The 18,459-nt window shown below is 45.6% G+C and overlaps 1 protein-coding gene across 1 annotated transcript in view; it reads left to right on the forward strand.

Moving 5' to 3' along the window:
* Positions 1 to 18,459, forward strand: part of spef2 (sperm flagellar 2) — a 244,563-nt gene that overhangs the window by 1,935 nt on the left and 224,169 nt on the right. The window contains exons 2-6 of the mRNA XM_060847113.1: positions 983 to 1,085; positions 3,246 to 3,498; positions 11,295 to 11,465; positions 17,224 to 17,364; positions 18,147 to 18,226. Of these exons, the coding sequence (XP_060703096.1) occupies positions 983 to 1,085; positions 3,246 to 3,498; positions 11,295 to 11,465; positions 17,224 to 17,364; positions 18,147 to 18,226 (748 nt within the window). The remainder of the gene's footprint in view (positions 1 to 982; positions 1,086 to 3,245; positions 3,499 to 11,294; positions 11,466 to 17,223; positions 17,365 to 18,146; positions 18,227 to 18,459) is intronic.

Here is an 18,459-nt window from a genome sequence, read left to right on the forward strand (position 1 = left end):
TGGTGCGGAGAGTGAGTGGTGAGAGTGACGGGGGAGTGAGTGGGGAGAGAGGGGGAGTGAGGGAGGAGAATGAGGGGGGAGAGAGAGGGGAGTGAGGGGGGAGAATGAGTGGGAGGGAGAGGGGAGTGGGGGGGAGAGTGACGGGGGAGTGAGTGGGGAGAGAGGGGGAGTGAGGGAGGAGAGTGAGTGGAGAGAGAGGGGGGATGAGGGGGAGTGAGGGGAGAGAGTGGGGGGGGCGTGAGGGGGGGAGTGAGGGGAATGGGTGAAAGAAATATAGAGGTGGGGAGAAAGGGAGGTAAGTGAGTGAGAGTGAAAGAGGGTTTAGAGACAGGGAGAGAAGAGGCAGTGACAGCACAATTGATGAGACTGTGCAAGAAGGAAGAGAGGGAAACAGGGTGGGGAGGAGGAGGAGAGGGGGAGGGACTGGTGAGGGAGAGGAATGTGAGTGACTTTGAGAGTTTAACCGCTGGTGGGAGGCAGTGGATAGGTGCGAGGAGGACACAGAGGGAAAAGCAGGTGAAAGTGTGTGCTGTAGTGTCAGAGACAGAGAGAGTGAGAAACTGGAATAGGTAGAAGGCCAGGGACTGAAGGAAGACCAGATGGGGGGTGGGGTGGAGGGGGAGGCAAACAGATAGAGTGAGTGAAGAAATGGATAGAAAGAGAAATTCAGAGAGTTTGAAAGAGGTACAGAGCTGGAGGAAGTGAGGATGATAGAGCCCTCCAATTAGTGGGATCTTGTGGAGAGAGAGGGAAAGAAGGGAAAGAGGTTAAAAATAGATAGAGAGAGAGACTCTCTTGCAAAGGGATGGTGTGTCATGGATGATGACACACTGTGGGATCCAGTGAGGAAGATGTTTAGTGAGTGACTCAGAAAATGGACAAAGCCAGAGAGGAGAGTGATTAAACTGCTGAGGAATGCTGTGGGTTGCTTTCCTGCCTGTCATTCTGATTGTGTTGGGACTGACTGTTGTTTCCATCCCAGACCCCAGTACATTTGCAAGAGAATTTTCCACGGGATACCTGATTGGAGAGATTCTTAATCACCACAAACTCCAGGATGACTTTGACCAGTTCTCCAAGGGAAGGTGAGAGAGTTCCCTGTCTCTGTCTCTGTCGGTTCAGGAAATATTTGACATGAGCTCTCATTATGAAACACCATGACCCATGCTGCCTGTTCTGGATATACACATTTTGATAATATTGGGTGGTAACAATATTGGAAGTTCAAGCTATAACATAACCTTGATGTTAACGGTGTATAAAGCTGCATTGTGGAGCAGTTCAGTTTATTATCGATGAGTCTCGGCACCTCAGGGCAATCAGATTAATACCCCTAATGGATGGGCTACCGACACTCAATGACATTGGAGACAAGGGGCAGACGTGAGTGTAGTGGTCATCAGATGGATGACACTCCAGAGTTCTGAAGAAGATAGCTGTGCAGATTGCAGAGGCATTGGGAGTTGGACAAAGGAGAAATAGTGGATATGGTCTGTTTCAATTTCCAAAAGACCATTAACCAGGTGCTAACCTAGAGCCTGCTAAATAAGGTCAGAACCAATGGTGTGAAGGGATAATTACTGGCATAGTTAGAGGATTGGCTGACTGTCAGAAGGCAGAGGGTATGGATAAAGGGGTCAGTTTCAGGATGGCATCCGGCAGCTAGTGGACTTGTACAGGGGTTAGTGTTGGGGCCACAAGTAGACATTAGACATTAATGATCTGGATGAAGGAAATGAGTGCATTGTTGCTCAGCTTTCGGATGATACAAAGGTAGGTGGAGGGACAGGTAATGTTGAGGAAGTGAGGCTGCAGAAGGACTTGGATAGGCTGGGAGAGTGGGCAAAGATGTGACCGATGGAATACAATGTGGGAAAGGGTAAGGTTATACACTTTGGTACGAGGAATAGAGGCAGAGACTTTTCTAAATGGGGAAAGGCTTTGGAAATCTGAAGCACAAAGGGGTTGGGTGTCCTAATTCTGGATACTCTGAAGGCTACCATGTTGGTTCAGTTGGCAGTTAGGAAGGTAAATACAATGTTGATGTTTCCAGAGGGCTATAATGCAAGACCAGAGATGTCCAGCTGAGGGTGTATAAGATCAGACCCATTTGGAATATGAGGAGCAGTTTTGGGCCCTGTATCTAAGGAAGGATGTCCTGTTGTTGAAGGAGATCCAGAGGAGAGTATGATAAGAATGATCCTGGGGTTGAAGGGCTTGTCGTATGTGAAGTGGTTGAGGATTCTGGGTCTACACTTGATGCAGTTTGGAATGTTGAAGGGGAATCTCATTGAAACTTACAGAATACTGAGAGACCTAGACAGAGTGGACGTGGAGACGAGGTTTCCACGAACAGGAGAGACTAGTATCTGGGGACACAGCCTCAGGGTGAAGGGATGGCCCTTTTGAACAGAGATGGGAAGGAATTTCTTCAGCCTGAGGGTGGGGAATCTGTGGGACTCATTACTGCAGAGGGCTGTGGGTGTCAAGTCATTGAGTGTCTTTAACACAGAAATAGATATGTTCTTGGTTTTAAAGAGGATGAAGAGCTACAGGGAGAAGACAGGAAAATGGGGTTGAGAAACAGATCAGCCATGATCGAATGGCAGACCAGACTAGATGGGCCGATTGGCTTAATTCTGCTCTTGTATTTCATGGTCCTCTAGTCTAATCACAGCCGGTGTACAATGTCACTCCAACCAATTTATATATTGAACCAAGGCAATGTGTAGTGTCACCCTTTTCACTGAATATTGTTGATGTGCCAAGTGTCCAGTATACAGTGTGGTACCGATGAGCAGGGTAAATTGAAAAATGCCAGAAGAAGTTAAAAATCCCACAACACCAGGTTAGAGTCCAACAGGTGTGTTTGGAAGTATGAGTTTTTGGAGCATCGCTCCTATATCAGGTGGATGCCCGTAATGAAGGAACAGCGCTCGTACTTCCAAATACACCTGTTAGACTGTGTGATTTTTAACTTTGTATACCCCAGTCCACTATCGGCAACTCCAACTACCAGAAGAGAGTGGTATGATATAACAGAGTAAAGTCAAAACAGGGTCAGAAAGTCCCGAGACCTGAAATGTTAACTCTCCTTTTCTTCCACAGATACTGTGATACCTGCAGTTTCTCCAGCAATTTCTGTTTTTGTTTCAGACTGACAGCATCTGCAGTTCCGTATAACTCCCGGGGAATGTGGGACTCCTGCCTTCTGTCTTCTCACTGTTCTTTGTTTCTGTGCTCAGGAACACCATTTCTCAGATCAATAATTTCCAGCGCCTGTTTCCGACTCTGCAGCTCCTGGGGGTGATGATCAGTGACAAGGTGGTGATGGGACTGGTTCAGCAGGAGCCAGGAGTTGCCACACGCCTCCTGTACCAGATCTACATTGCCCTACGCAGGAAAGAGAATGCTCAACTCTCCAAGCTTGCCATGGAGACCATGAGACCATCTGCAACAGCCAAACTGGCCAGCATCAGCAGCAAGATGTACAACGAGGTCAGAGCATAGCAACATAGAAACAAGGAGCAGGAATGGTTCTGCTGTGCCATTCAGTGATTGATCATTCAATTCAGTCCCCTGCTCCTGCTTTCTCCCCAGACCCTTTGATATTCAGTTGAATAAAGGGAACTATGGAGCTATGAGGGAGGAGCTGGCCAAAGTTCAATGGTGCAATACCTTAGCAGGGATGACCGTGGAGGAACAATGGCGGATATTTCTGTGTATAATGCAGAAGTTGCAGGATCAGTTCATTCCAAAAAGGAAGAAAGATCCCAGGAGGAGGCATGGGTGGCCGTGGCTGACGAGAGAAGTTAAGAAACATATAAAGTTAAAAGAGAAAAAGTATAACATAGCAAAGATAAGTGGGAAATGGAGGACTGGGAAGCTTTTAAAGAACAACAGAGGATTACTAAGAAGGAAATACGCAGAGAAAAAATGAGGTATGAAGGTAAACTGGCCGAAAATATAAAGGAGGATAGTAAAAGTTTTTTTAGGTATGTGAAAGGCAAAAAAAAAATGGTTAAGACTAAAATTGGGCCCTTGAAGACAGAAACAGGGGAATGTATTATGGGGAACAAAGAAATGGCAGAAGAATTGAATTGGTACTTCAGATCTGTGTTCACTGGGGAAGACACAAGCAATCTCCCTGAGGTAACAGTGGCTTAAAGACCTGAACTTAAGGGAATTTATATTTGCTAGGAATTGGTGTTGGAGAGACTGTTAGGTCTGAAGGTTGATAAGTCCCCGGGGCCTGATGGTCTACATCCCAGGGTACTGAAGGAGGTGGCTTGGGAAATCGTGGATGCATTGGTGATTATTTTCCAGAGTTCGATAGATTCGGGATCAGTTCCTGAGGATTGGAGCGTGGCTAATGTTGTACCATTTTTTTAAGAAAGGTGGGAGAGAGAAAGCAGGAAATTATAGACCAGTTAGTCTGACCTCAGTGGTGGGAAAGATGCTGGAGTCTATTATAAAGGATGAAATTACAGCACATCTGGATAGTAGTAACAGGATAGGTCAGAGTCAGCATGGATTTATGAAGGGGAAATCATGCTTGACTAATCTTCTTGAATCTTTTGAGGATGTAACTCTGAAGATGGACGAGGGAGATCCAGTAGATGTAGTGTGCCTGTACTTTCAGAAAGTTTTTGATAAAGTCCCACATAGGAGGTTAGTGAGCAAAATTAGGGTGCATGGTATTGGGGGCAAAGTACTAGATTGGATTGAAAGTTGGTTGGCTGATAGGAAACAAAGAGTAGTGATAAACGGCTCCATTTCGGAATGGCAGGCAGTGACCAGTGGGGTACCACAGGGATCAGTACTGGGACCGCAGCTTTTTACAATATATGTTAATGATATAGAAGATGGTATCAGCAATAACATTAGCAAATTTGCTGATGATACAAAGCTGGGTGGCAGGGTGAAATGTGAGGAGGATGTTAGGAGATTACAGGGTGACCTGGACAGGTTAGGTGAGTGGTCAGATGCATGGCAGATGCAGTTTAATGTGGATAAATGTATGGTTATCCACTTTGGTGGCAAGAACAGGAAGGCAGATTACTACCTTAATGGAGTCAATTTAGGTTAAGGGGCAGTACAGAGAGATCTGGGTGTTCTTGTACACCAGTCAATGAAGGTAAGCATGCAGGTACAGCAGGTAGTGAAAAAAGCTAATAGCATGCTGGCCTTCATAACAAGAGGGATTGAGTATAGAAGCAAAGAGGTTCTTCTGCAGCTGTACAGGGCCCTGGTGAGACTACACCTGGAGTACTGTGTGCAGTTCTGGTCTCCAAATTTGAGGAAAGACATTCTGGCTATTGAGGGAGTGCAGCGTAGGTTCACGAGGTCAATTCCTGGAATGGCGGGATTACCTTACGCTGAAAGACTGGAGTGACTGGGCTTGTATACCCTTGAGTTTAGAAGACTGAGAGGGGATCTGGTTGAGACATATAAGATTATTAAAGGATTAGACAGTCTGGAGGCAGGAAACATGTTTCCGCTGATGAGTGAGTCCCGAACCAGAGGACACAGCTTAAAATTACGGGGTAGACCATTTAGGACAGAGATGAGGAGAAACGTCTTCACCCAGAGAGTGGTGGCTGTGTGGAATGCTCTGCCCCAGAGGGCAGTGGAGGCCCAGTCTCTGGATTCATTTAAGAAAAAGAGTTGGATAGATCTCTCAAGGATAGTGGGATCAAGGGTTATGGAGATAAGGCAGGAACAGGATACTGATTAAGGATGGTCAGCCATGATCATATTGAATGGTGGTGCAGGCTTGAAGGGCAGAATGGCCTACTCCTGCACCTATTGTCTATTGTCTATTGATACCTTTAGCCCTAAGAATTAATTCTGCTTCTTTCTTAAAATCATTCAATCTTTTGGCCTCCACCAGTTTCCATGGTAGAGAATTCTCATCAGTCCCTTGGGAAAGAAATTTCTGCTCAGCTCAGGCCCAGTCCTAAATCACCTACCCTGTATCCTTAGACTGGGACCCCTGGTTCTGGGCTCCCTAGTCATCGGGAACATCTTTCCTGCATTTATCTAGTCTTGTTAGAATTTTATAGATTCTATGTGATATCCTCATTCTTCTCATCTGCAGTGAATATAGTGCTAACTGATCCAGTCTCTCTTCACACTTCAGCCCTGCCAGCGCTGGAATTAGTGTGGGAAACCTTTGTTTTACTCCCTCCATAGCCAGAATATCCTTCCTCAGGAAATGAAAACTGTACACAATATTCTAGTTGTTGTCTCACCAAGGCCCTGTGCAACTGCAGCAAGAACACCCCTGCTCCTGTGCTCAAAGCCATCATGATGAAGGCCAGCACATCATTTATCTTCTGCACCTGCATGCTTACTCTCAGCAGCTGGAGTACAGGGACACCCAGGTCTCAGTGCACCCCTACCACCACCGCCCCCCCACCTCTTTCACCAACCTATTGGCATTTAGATAATAATTTGCCTCCTGCTTTTGCTCCCAGGGTGGGTAATCTCACATTTATCCCCATTACACTGCACCTGCCATACATTAGCTCACTCCCTCAACTTGTCCAAATCACACTGCAAAACCTTTGCATCTTCATCACAGCTCACCACCACCCTGCTTTGTATCATCTGCAAATTTGGAGATATTACAGTAAATTCTTCAACTAAGTCATTAATATACTTTTTACTGAATTGTAACCTGCTCCCAGTAATCAGCTCTGTTGTTTTTTCGTGATCGATTTGTCTGCCCCTTCCTTGGATCCTTTACTCTTCACAATTTCCATTTTTAGTCAGGGGTTATTTCAGTTTTCCCATTTTGTTTTTGTGTTAGACCGGAATGTGTAATCCTTGCCGTTCACCAGCCCGCTCTTCAAATATTTGCCATTACCTTTCCACCATCATCTCTTTAAGTAACAAGACCTAATCTAATAAAACCATCTCACTGAATATAGTTTAAGCTTGTATTGATTTAATATGTTTGTAGTTTAGTTTTAGTTAAGTAGATGTGTTTGTTTTGGTGGAATGGTGGATTGTTTATTAACAATGGTACTATGCTACGGCCTTGTTTTTTATACTACTTATTTCTGTTTTGTTGGTGTTATTTTTTTTCTTTATATATAAATGTTTTGTAAAAGATTTTAAAAGCTTTTTAATAAAAATACTTATTAAAAAATTCATCTCACACTTCATACCATAATAAATCACTGCATTAAGATTCAGGACCCTAGTCTCAGAATCAACTAGGTCACGCTCCACCTTGATGATGAATTCTATTATATTATGGTCACTCTTTCCAAAGGGGCTCTTGTATAACTAGATTGCCAATTCTTTCTCATTCCACAATACTCAGTCTGGTATGCTCTGTTCTCTCATTGGCTTCTCAACATATTGATCCAGAAAACCATCCTTTATACATTCTAGGAATTCCTCCTCTACTGCATTGTTACTAAATTGATTTGAAAAAGCGCAGCAGGTCAGGCAGCATCCAGGGAACAGGAGATTCGACGTTTCAGGCATAAGCCCTTCATCAGGAATGGTTCCTGAAGAAGGGCTTATGCCCGAAACGTCGAATCTCTTCCTTGGATGCTGCCTGACCTGCTGCGCTTTTTCAGCAACACATTTTCAGCTCTGATCTCCAACATCTGCGGACCTCACTTTCTCCTCACTAAATTGATTTGCCCAATCTATTTTGAGATTAAAATCACCCATAATTACAGATGTTCCTTCATCGCTCTAATTTCCTGTTTAATGAGCTCCCCAGCTTTGTCACCCCAGTTTGGGGGGGCTCTTTGTATCTGGCCCCTGGTGCTGTCAAGCTCTGCCCATACAGATTCCACTTCCCTGGAGCTCACATTCTTCCTAACTATTGTGTTAAATGTCCTCTTTAACCGGCAATGCTACCCCACCATCTTTCCCTCTTTGTTCAGCCTTTCCAAATACTGAATATCTCTGGAGTTTTAATTCCCGTCCCTGGTCATCCTGCAGCCATGTCTCTGCTATTCCAGTGATATCACATCTGTTTGTGTGACTAATTCATCCACTTCAAAAAGCACAGGAAGATGGAACAGGCCAGCTGGCTATTCGAGAGTTCAATATGGCAGATCTGAATATTCCCCATTTCCCATTTACTCCTCACCCCCAATAACCTTTTACCCTCTTGTTTAACAAGTCTGTTTCTACCTCTGCCTTAAAAATATTCAAAGGATCTTCTTCCACCACCTTTTCAGGAAGAGACTTCCAAAGACTCTCAACCTTCTGTGAGAAAAAAAAATCACCTCATCTGGTTTAGATATGTCACCCCTGATTTTTAAACTCTAACTCCTAATTTTAGATTCTTCTACAAGAGGAAATATCCTTTCTATATCCACCTGGGCCAAGTCCCATAGGATCTGATAGTTTTTATTCTTACTTTTCTCAACCATGTTGAATAGAAGCCCGGTCTGCCCAACCTTGACTTATCCATTCCAGGTATGTTTCTGGTAAACCCTCTCTGAACCGTTTATAATGTGTTAACATCCTTTCTTTAATATGGAGACCAATGCTGTGCATGGTACCTCAGATGGGGACTCACCAGTATCCCGTGAAAGTGAAGCATAACCTCACTGTTGTGTTCACTTCACCCCACCCCATGGTAAATGATGACATTCTATTGGTTTTTCTTTCCTTGCTCTACCTGATTATCGACCTGCTATGACTCATGCATGAGAATGCCCAGGTCTGACTGTGCCTCTAAGCTCTGCTACCTCTCACCATCTGGATAATACTCTCCTTTTTTATTTTTTTTGTCAAAATTTTTCACATTTTTCCACCTTACACCATTTGACAGATCTCATTTATCTTCTCTCGGCCCTTTAACTTGCCCTATCACATAACAACGCAACGTCATTTTATAGCCTCTTTACAACTTACTTTCCTGTCTTTACGTCTTCAGTGCAGGAGACAGCCAAAAATTGGTGGCTTCATCCAAGAGTTTGATCTAACTTGAGGCCCCAGATCTGACGTGTATGGCATATCACTTATTACATTTCCAACCTGAATAAGACACATTTATGCCTACCTTCTGCCTCCTGTTAGCCAATCAACCTTCTATACGTGCCAATATGCCATTCCTAGTTTTCACTTTCCTCAGCAGCCTTCAATGTGTTTAGTTTCACTCGTGGGTGTGATGTTTGCTTGCTAAGCAGGCAGCTGTAGTTACCTATCCTGGTTGTCCTTGTGACAGATGTTCAAACAATGTCTGGAACTCAAAGTGTCCACTGCTTCCCCCTTGTTCACTCCACATGCTACAACTTCAAATAACTTTGCTAGATTGGATAAGTATGATTTAACTTTCACAAAACCATGTTCGTTGTACATGATTGCCTCAAACATTTCTAAGTGTCCTGCTAAAACCAGCAGAGAGTTTGTCCCCAATTCCCACTGACTCCAGATTTTTTAGCCAGGGCTCCTTGATGCCACACTCGGTCGAATGCAGCCTTGGTATCAAGGGCTGTCCCTCTCCCCTCCCCTCTGGAACCCAGCTCTTTTGTCCTTGTTTGACCCAAGGCTGGAATGAGGTCAGGAGCTGAGTGACCCTGGGGGAACCCAAACTGGGGGTCACTGAGCAGGTTATTGCTGAGCAGGTGCTGCTTGATAGCTCTGTTACTGACCCCGTCCACCACGTTACTGAGGATCGAGGGGAGACTGATGGGGCAGTAATTGGCCGGATTGGATTTGTCCTGCTTTTTGTATACAGTACATACCTGGGAAATTTTCCACATTGCCATCACTTTGCTGATGTTTTGAAGGGATCAGCTCAGATAATAATTCCTGGATTTATACTGACTTCTGGTAATGTTCCACATTCCATTAGCTGCAGTGATTACACGAGGTAACATATTATTGTCAAATTGTAAAAAACCACACAAAAGACACCAGGGAAGCAAACATCTGAGGAAAATTTAAATAATAATTTGTTTCAGGGAAATATAAAGCACAAGGGAGAGAGCACAAGTTTGATGATTGATATAAGTCTATGAGTAGAGAACAAGTCAGTCAGATTGGTTTGGAGAATGATATAGAGCTATTGGGAGAGAGTGGGGTAGTGGGATTAGTTTAGGATTAATACAGGGCTGTGGGGAGAGAGTGGGGTAGTGGGATTAGTTTAGGATTAATACAGGGCTGTGGGGAGAGAGTGGGGTAGTGGGATTAGTTTAGGATTAATACAGGGCTGTGGGGAGAGAGTGGGGCAGTGGGATTAGTTTAGGATTAATACAGGGCTGTGGGGAGAGAGTGGGGTAGTGGGATTAGTTTAGGATTAATACAGGGCTGTGGGGAGAGAGTGGGGCAGTGGGATTAGTTTGGGATTAATACAGAGCTGTGGGGAGAGAGTGGGATAGTGGGATTAGTTTAGGATTAATACAGGGCTGTGGGGAGAGAGTGGGGCAGTGGGATTAGTTTAGGATTAATACAGGGCTGTGGGGAGAGAGTGGGGTAGTGGGATTAGTTTGGGATTAATACAGGACTGTGGGGAGAGAGTGGGATATTGGGATTAGTTTAGGATTAATACAGGGCTGTGGGGAGAGAGTGGGGCAGTGGGATTAGTTTAGGATTAATACAGAGCTGTGGGGAGAGAGTGGGATAGTGGGATTAGTTTAGGATTAATACAGGGCTGTGGGGAGAGAGTGGGGTAGTGGGATTAGTTTAGGATTAATACAGGGCTGTGGGGAGAGAGTGGGGCAGTGGGATTAGTTTAGGATTAATACTGGGCTGTGGGGAGAGAGTGGGATAGTGGGATTAGTTTAGGATTAATACAGGGCTGTGGGGAGAGAGTGGGGCAGTGGGATTAGTTTAGGATTAATACAGAGCTGTGGGGAGAGAGTGGGATAGTGGGATTAGTTTAGGATTAATACAGGGCTGTGGGGAGAGAGTAGGGCAGTGGGATTAGTTTGAGATTGAAAAAGGGCTATGGAGAGAAACTGGGGTAGTGAAATTAGTTTGGGGATAGATTCGGGGCTACGGGGAGACAGCAGGATACTGGGAATGGTTTGGGATTGGTACAGGGCTATGGGGAGAACAGGACAATTGGTTTAGTTGGGGATTGATATGGGGCTCTGGGGAGTACAGAACAGTGGGATAGAACTAATTTTTACTCAGATAACTTGATTTCTGGGACTGTTCACTGTAAAATTCAACTTGCTGTCAGCAATGTCATCATTCCGATGCAGTGATGAGAATGGTCACTGCGCTTCTCAAATTTGCTATAATTGCACATGTCACTTTAATTAATATTCCTGAACTCCTTGTTGGTTTCTCTTGACTTTTCCTTGTAGCGTTTGAAGTCGATGATTCCACGTGAAGTTGATGTGATCCTACGCAACGTATCAAGCCACTTTGTAGCTCTGGGAAAGGAGATAAAAGAGCAGGTGAAACAGAAACAAGAGGAAGAGCTACAGAAAAAACAAGACATTCTAGAACAGCAGCGAACTGAAAACCAGGAATCGGTGAGACATGGCGAGGCACTGGGAGTGAGGGAGGGGGAGGAATTGGACCAGAGCAAGAACCAGAGCAAGATGGAAAATAGGGAGAGAAACTGGGAATGAGGGAGAGAGAGAGAGAGAGAGAGAGAGAGAGACTGGGAAAGGTGAAGAGAGAGAAATAAACTGGGATAGAAAGAGATTGTGAAAGAGAGAGAGAGAGAAACTGAGATCGAGGGAGTGAGAGAGCTTGGGAAAGGGGGGTGTTAGAGAGAGAGAGAGAGAGAAGGGAAGCAGACAACAGGAAAAACAGCGTGAGGAGAGAAACATGCCTGATTGACATCACAGGAAGGTTGCGAGTTGATTGACTGTTGAGCAGCGGTTTTTAGAGACTGTTTCTAATAATTTTGAACAATGTAATTCTAAACTTGCACAAGGAAGGAATGATGTGGAGATGCTGATGTTGGACTGGGGTGGGCAAAGTTAGAAATCACACAACACCAGGTTATAGTCCAACAGGTTTAATTGGAAGCACTAGCTTTCAGAGCGATGCTCCTTCATCAGGTGGTTGTGGAGAATGAGATCGTAAGACACAGAAATTATAGCAAAAGTTTACAGTGTGATGTAACTGAAATGATATATTGAAAAAGACCTGGATTGTTTGTTAAGTCTCTCATCTTTTAGAATGACCACCTTGGTTTTGGTTCTTATATATGTAAATCCCAGAACTTTCTCAAAGTTGCATTCTCAAAATATAACTTTTTCAATATATAATTTCAGTTACATCACACTGTAAACTTTTTCTATAAATTCTGTGTCTTACGATCTCATACTCCACAACCACCCTGATGAAGGAGTGTCGCTCTGAAAGCGAGTGCTTCCTGTTGGACTATAACCTGGTGTTGTGGGATTATTTTTAACAAGGAAGGAAGTTGTTGTAGGCACAGAGAGAGAGCTGATTTGTGAGTATGGGTAAATAAATTCTATCTGAAAATGTGTTGCTGGAAAAGTGCAGCAGGTCAGGCAGCATCCAAGGAGCAGGAGAATCGATGTTTCGGGCATGAGCCCTTCTTCAGGAATGAGGAAAGTGTGTCCAGCAGGCTAAGATAAAAGGTAGGGAGGAGGGACTTGGGGGAGGGGCGTTGGAGATGTGATAGGTGGAAGGAGGTTAAGGTGAGGGTGATAGGCAGGAGTGGGGTGGGGGCGGAGAGGTCAGTAAGAAGATTGCAGGTTAGGAGGGCGGTGCTGAGTTCGAGGGTTGGGACTGAGACAAGGTGGGGGGAGGGGAAATGAGGAAACTGGAGAAATCTGAGTTCATCCCTTGTGGTTGGACCATAGCAACACGACGGCTGGAGGAGGAGCGCCTCATCTTCCGCCTAGGAACCCTCCAACCACAAGGGATGAACTCAGATTTCTCCAGTTTCCTCATTTCCCCTCCCCCCACCTTGTCTCAGTCAAATCCCTCGAACTTAGCACTGCCCTCCTAACCTGCAATCTTCTTCCTGACCTCTCCGCCCCCATTCCCACTCCGGCCTATCACCCTCACCTTGACCTCCTTCCACCTATCGCATTTCCAACGCCCCTCCCCCTAGTCCCTCCTCCCTACCTTTTATCTTAGCCTGCTTGGCACACTTTCCTCATTCCTGATGAAGGGCTTATGCCCGAAACGTCGACTCTCCTGTTCCTTGGATGCTGCCTGACCTGCTGCGCTTTTCCAGCAACACATTTTCAGCTCTGATCTCCAGCATCTTCAGTCCTCACTTACTCCTAAAGAAATTCTATCTTCTATTAAACTCCAGATTTTAGTTAATAGTGCAGGAATAAATTTAAAGTAAGTTAAAGTAAATAAAATCACAGTAAATGATGTAACTTACTACAATGATTTAGGCATAGCAGAGCAGCTTGGCTTATTCTGTGGCCGATAGAGTGCCGTTGGCTCTTCCTGTGACCACCAAGAGCCCATGTGCAGTCAGGTCATATGCTGCAGGTTTCACAGCAGTGGTCAGAGTCACTGGCGTTTATCCATGAGGTGGAGAGCTATGTGGCTCATATGTTCAGAATGGTGATAATACCATGAATTAACGACAGACAGGCAGCAGGCAGGGAATGTGTGACCACCTCGCAGTCCAAGAGAAACAGGCAAGCCGAGGTTCAGCTCATTAACTCGTTCGGGGCATTGGTGAGGGAGTGCAGCAGGAGGCAAGCTCATAGCTCCACAGAAGGCCCAGCAGATCAGGGAGGAGGAGGAGGATGAAGTGGACAAGATTAGTTTGGCCACAGCTCGAGTACTGTGTGCAGTTCTGGTCCCCACACGAGAGGAAGGATGTGACGGAGGGGATTCACCAGGATGTGGTGGAACTGGGATGGAGCAATTCAGCTCTGAAGGGAGGCTGGATAAGCTGGAGTTGTTTTTCTCAAAAGGCTCAGGGGCACTGACAGGAGAGATAGGAAGGAACCTTTATCCTTCATGGAGGATGAATAACCAGGGGGCATAGATTTAAAATAAGGAGCAGGAGGTTTAGATGGGATTGGACCGAGGTCCTTGTGGGGTGTGTTTTGAGTGCTGATGGGGAGGTTTAAAATAACTTGGCAGGAGTGTGGGCACCAGATAAGAACATTCAAAAGTAATATCAGGGTGGAGGGAGCACTGGGAGAGGCAGATCACACGAGCTTAGAGAGTAGTCAGTTCATCAATGGAATCAGATCAGAGAGAAAGTAAAGAGGTATGAAGCAGGGTGGCCGAGCCAGAGTGTGAATATATGATATCCCTGAGGTCAGGGAGTAACTGGTGCACATTGCCTTGTCAGATTATAATTGCAATCAGAATAGAGAAACGGTTTCAGGAAGGACAGGTGGGTTTCAAACATTCCTGGTTATGATGTGAATAGAAAAAACACAATGGGAAAAAGCAGGAAGAATGGTGTTTTTGGTTAAAGAGTGTATCACAGTGCTGGAGAAAGAGGATGATTGAGAGGGTTTGGTTTGGATTGAGCTAAGGATTAAGAAGGGTGTTGTTACATTGCTCAGACCACTAGCTGTGGATCAAACTTGCAGGGAAATTATCAAGAGATGCAAAACATCCGTAGTTATAATGAGCCACTTTAATTACCCACATATAGACCGGCACAGTAGTGGTGTTAGGGGCAGTAAGGGGCAAGTATTCTCCACCGTGCTCAGGAGCATTTTCTGCACCAGTTTGTGTCCAGTCTCACAGGAATGGAGGCACTGCTTCTCCTGGTTCTTGGGAATCAGGTGGGCCAAAGAGATGAAGTGACATTGGAGAAACATTTAGGGGATAGCGATCATTGTATCATAGGAAGATGGTGGGTCATCACTCATAGAATTATTACGATGCAGGAGGATACCATTCTGCCCATCATGTCTGCACTGGGCCTATCCCCTCATGTCGATCTCCTGCCTTTCCCCCTATCCCTGCTCACCGTTTCCGTCCCGTTCCCTCCCGAACGCCTCAGTTAAAGCTGCCCCCCCCCACATTCCCAGACAGAGCATTCCAGACCCTCCCCACTCACTGAGTGAAAAGGCTTTTTTTTTCTCACATTATACTTGTTTCATTTGCATTTTAAACTTATGTCCACTTTTCCTTTTTTGGTTTAACAAATGGGATTTAGGTTTGTCTGGGATTTCAACCCAGAACCTCTGGCATTGATGCTATGACATTCCAAAATGAGAGTTGTACCCCAAACCAATGAGAATAATTGGTCCACAGTCAGAGGACAGACTGCAATTGGACAGGCCCAGGGCTGGGCTGGAGAAACTGTCACCGAAACCATATCTGACCAATGGCCTCCCTTCAAAGAGGAAATGAATGTGTGCTCCCTTGACAGAGGATGGGAGGACAAACAAATGTAGAGATCCCTGGATGTCAAAGGAAAAGGAAACTAAGATGAAGTAAAAGAAGTGTGCTTAAGACAAGTAAAAAGTGAGGTCTGCAGATGCTGGAGATCACAGCTGAAAATGTGTTGCTGGTTAAAGCACAGCAGGTTAGGCAACATCCAAGGAACAGGAAATTCGACGCTTCGGGCCAGAGCCCTTCATCAGGAATTCCTGATGAAGGGCTCTGGCCCGAAACATCGAATTTCCTGTTCCTTGGATGCTGCCTAACCTGCTGTGCTTAAGACAAGTGTCAGGTCAAAAATATAGCAGAGAACCAAGAGGAATATTGTAGGTCACAAGCTAACAACGAGGAACAAGAGTAGGCCGCTCATCCCCACTAATCCAGAATCTGGTTTCCAGCATCTGCAGCCATTGTTTTTACTCAGCCCTATGAATCAGGATCAGAGTGGTGCTGGAAAAGCACAGCAGGTTAGGCAGCATCCGAGGAGCAGGAAAATCGACGCTTCGGGCAAGAGCCCTTCATCAGGAATCTCCATCATCTGAGGTCCTTACTTTCACCGTCACTCAGCCCTGTGAGCCTGCTCCACCTTTCAGTAAGATTGTGGCTGATCCGATTTTAACCACAACTCTACATTCCTGCATATTCCTGATAACCTTTCATCCCCTTGGGAAATAAAAAGTCTATCTAGCTCTACCTTTAAAAGGTTAGAGATTCTGCATCGTTGCCTTTGAAGAAGGGAATTCCAATGACTCACATCCCTCTGAAAGAGAAACATGTTTCATCGTCTCTGTATTTAATAGGGGACCCCTCACCTTTAACCAGTGACCCTTGTCAGAAGAATAGAGACATGGACCATTTTCTAAACGGTGAAAAAATTCAGAAGTCTGACGTGCAAAGAAATGTGGGAGTTCTAGAGCGGAATTCTCTCGAGGTAAACTTACAGGTGCAGTCAGTAGTTTGGGAGACAAGTGCAATGATGGCATTTATTTTGAGGGGACTTGAATATAAAAGCAGGGATGTATTTCTGAGGCTCTATAAGGCTCTAGTCAGACCACATTTGGAGTATTGTGCACAGTTCTGGGCCCCATATCTCAGGAAGGATGTACTGGCCCTGGAACGTGTTCAGAGGAGGTTCGTAAGAATGGTCCTAGGAATGAAAAGCTGAATGTACGAGAAACATTTGAGGACTCTGGGTCTGTACCCGAAGTTGAGAAGGACGAGGCGGGATCTAATTGAAATTTACAGAACAGTGAATGGCCTGGAGAGAGTGGATGTTGGGAAGATGTTCCCATGGTGGGAGAGACTAGGACCTGAGGGCACAGCCTCATTCCTGAAGAAGGGCTCATGCCTGAAACATCGATTCTCCTGCTCCTTGGATGCTGCCTGACCTGCTGCGCTTTTTCAGCAACACATTTTTCAGCTCACAGCCTTAGAATAAAGGGAGGGCCTTTTGGAATGGAGATAAGGAGAAACGTCTTCAGCCAGAGAGTGGTGGATCTGTGGAACTCACTGCCACAGAAGGCTGTGGAGGCCAGGTCATTAGTATATTTAACACTGAGATAGAGAGGCTCCTGAGTATCAGGGGTTACAGCGAGAATGGGGTTGAGAAACCTATCAGAGCTGAAAATGTGTTGCTGGAAAAGCGCAGCAGGTCAGGCCTCATTCCTGAAGGAGGGCTTATGCCTGGAACGTCGAATTTCCTGTTCTTTGGATGCTGCCTGACCTGCTGTGCTTTTCCAGCAACACATTTTTCAGCTCCGATCTCCAGCATCTGCAGACCTCACTTTCTCCTTGAGAAACCTATCAGCCACGATTGAATGGTGGAGCCGACTCGATGGGCTGAATGGCCTAATTTCTGCTCCTATCTCTTATAGTCTTATGCTCTGACCCAGGGTGACCCTCATTTCTCTTTATTTCCACTTGATTCAGCTTCGAGAAGCTAAAAGGAAAAACGAAGAGCTGATGGCTAAAATCCAGGCATCTCTGATCCATGTCTCTAAACCAGTGCCTCGAAAAATAGCTAAAATAATGGAGAAGCGCAAAGAGGAGTTGAGGAAGAAGGAAGCTGAGGTAAGAAATGTTATTGCAAATGATCACTGGAACCTCTTGTCCACAGGTGCTGTCATTACAACTTGTCTTTACAGAAACTGAAAGCAGTGTACACCAGGAGGGGCTACAAGAGAATGAACAGTCCTACATTCCCGGACCGAGAGGGAAAGGGATGTAGAGATTGTAATGAGCTCAGTCAGGTAGACCTCAAAGAATCTGAGTTCCCTGGTTGGAGCTGTGAACTTGGTCCAAACAGGCGTGTCAGAGGCTCTGTTCACTCTGAGGGCTCTGAGGGAGTTGAACCAGTGTCAGATATTATGCACGTGTAAATAAAGAGTGACTTGATGACTGGATCACAGCGTCTGTGGAGAACTAGTACATGTGGCATATTTGGATTTTCAGAAGATTTTTGATAAGAACCCTCATCAGAGGTTAATGAGCAAAAGTAAAGCATTGAATCGGGGTGGGGTGGTGGGGGTAATATCTTGGCATTGTGGGATGTGAACATCACTGTCTGTCCCTAGTTGCCCCTTGGGAAGGTGGGCGTGAGCTGTCTGCTCGACCGGCTGCAGTAATGTGCTGTGGGTAGACCCACAATGCCCTTAGGGAGGGAATTCCTGGATTCTGACCCAGCGACACTGAAGGAACGGCGATATATTTCCAAGTCCGGATGGTGAATGGCTTGGAGGGGAACCTACAGAGGGTGGTGTTCCTGTGTATCTGCTGTCCTTGTCCTTCTAGATGGAAGTGGTGGTGGGTTTGGAACTTTGAGGCACTCAATGCACTGACCTCTTTTTTTTCAGATGTTTATGAAAGAGATCAATGACTTTGAAACAATACTGACCAAGTTGGAGCCAACTGGTGCTGAAAAAGAACGTGAGAGGTGAGAATGTCAGTCAGAACCATCAGTCAGCAGATCCCTGGGCAGTATGGGCCATGTGGGCGGCACAGTGACACAGTGGTTAGCACTGCTGCCTCACAGCGCCAGGGACTGAGGTTCAATACCAGCCTCGGCTGACTGTCTGGGTGGAGTTTGCACATTCTCCCCGTGTCTGCTTGGGTTTCCTCCGGGTGCTCCGGTTTCCTCCCACAGTCACAAAGATGTGCAGGTTAGGG

Source organism: Hemiscyllium ocellatum, chromosome 2 (assembly GCF_020745735.1).
Source record: "Hemiscyllium ocellatum isolate sHemOce1 chromosome 2, sHemOce1.pat.X.cur, whole genome shotgun sequence".
Classification (NCBI taxonomy): domain Eukaryota; kingdom Metazoa; phylum Chordata; class Chondrichthyes; order Orectolobiformes; family Hemiscylliidae; genus Hemiscyllium; species Hemiscyllium ocellatum.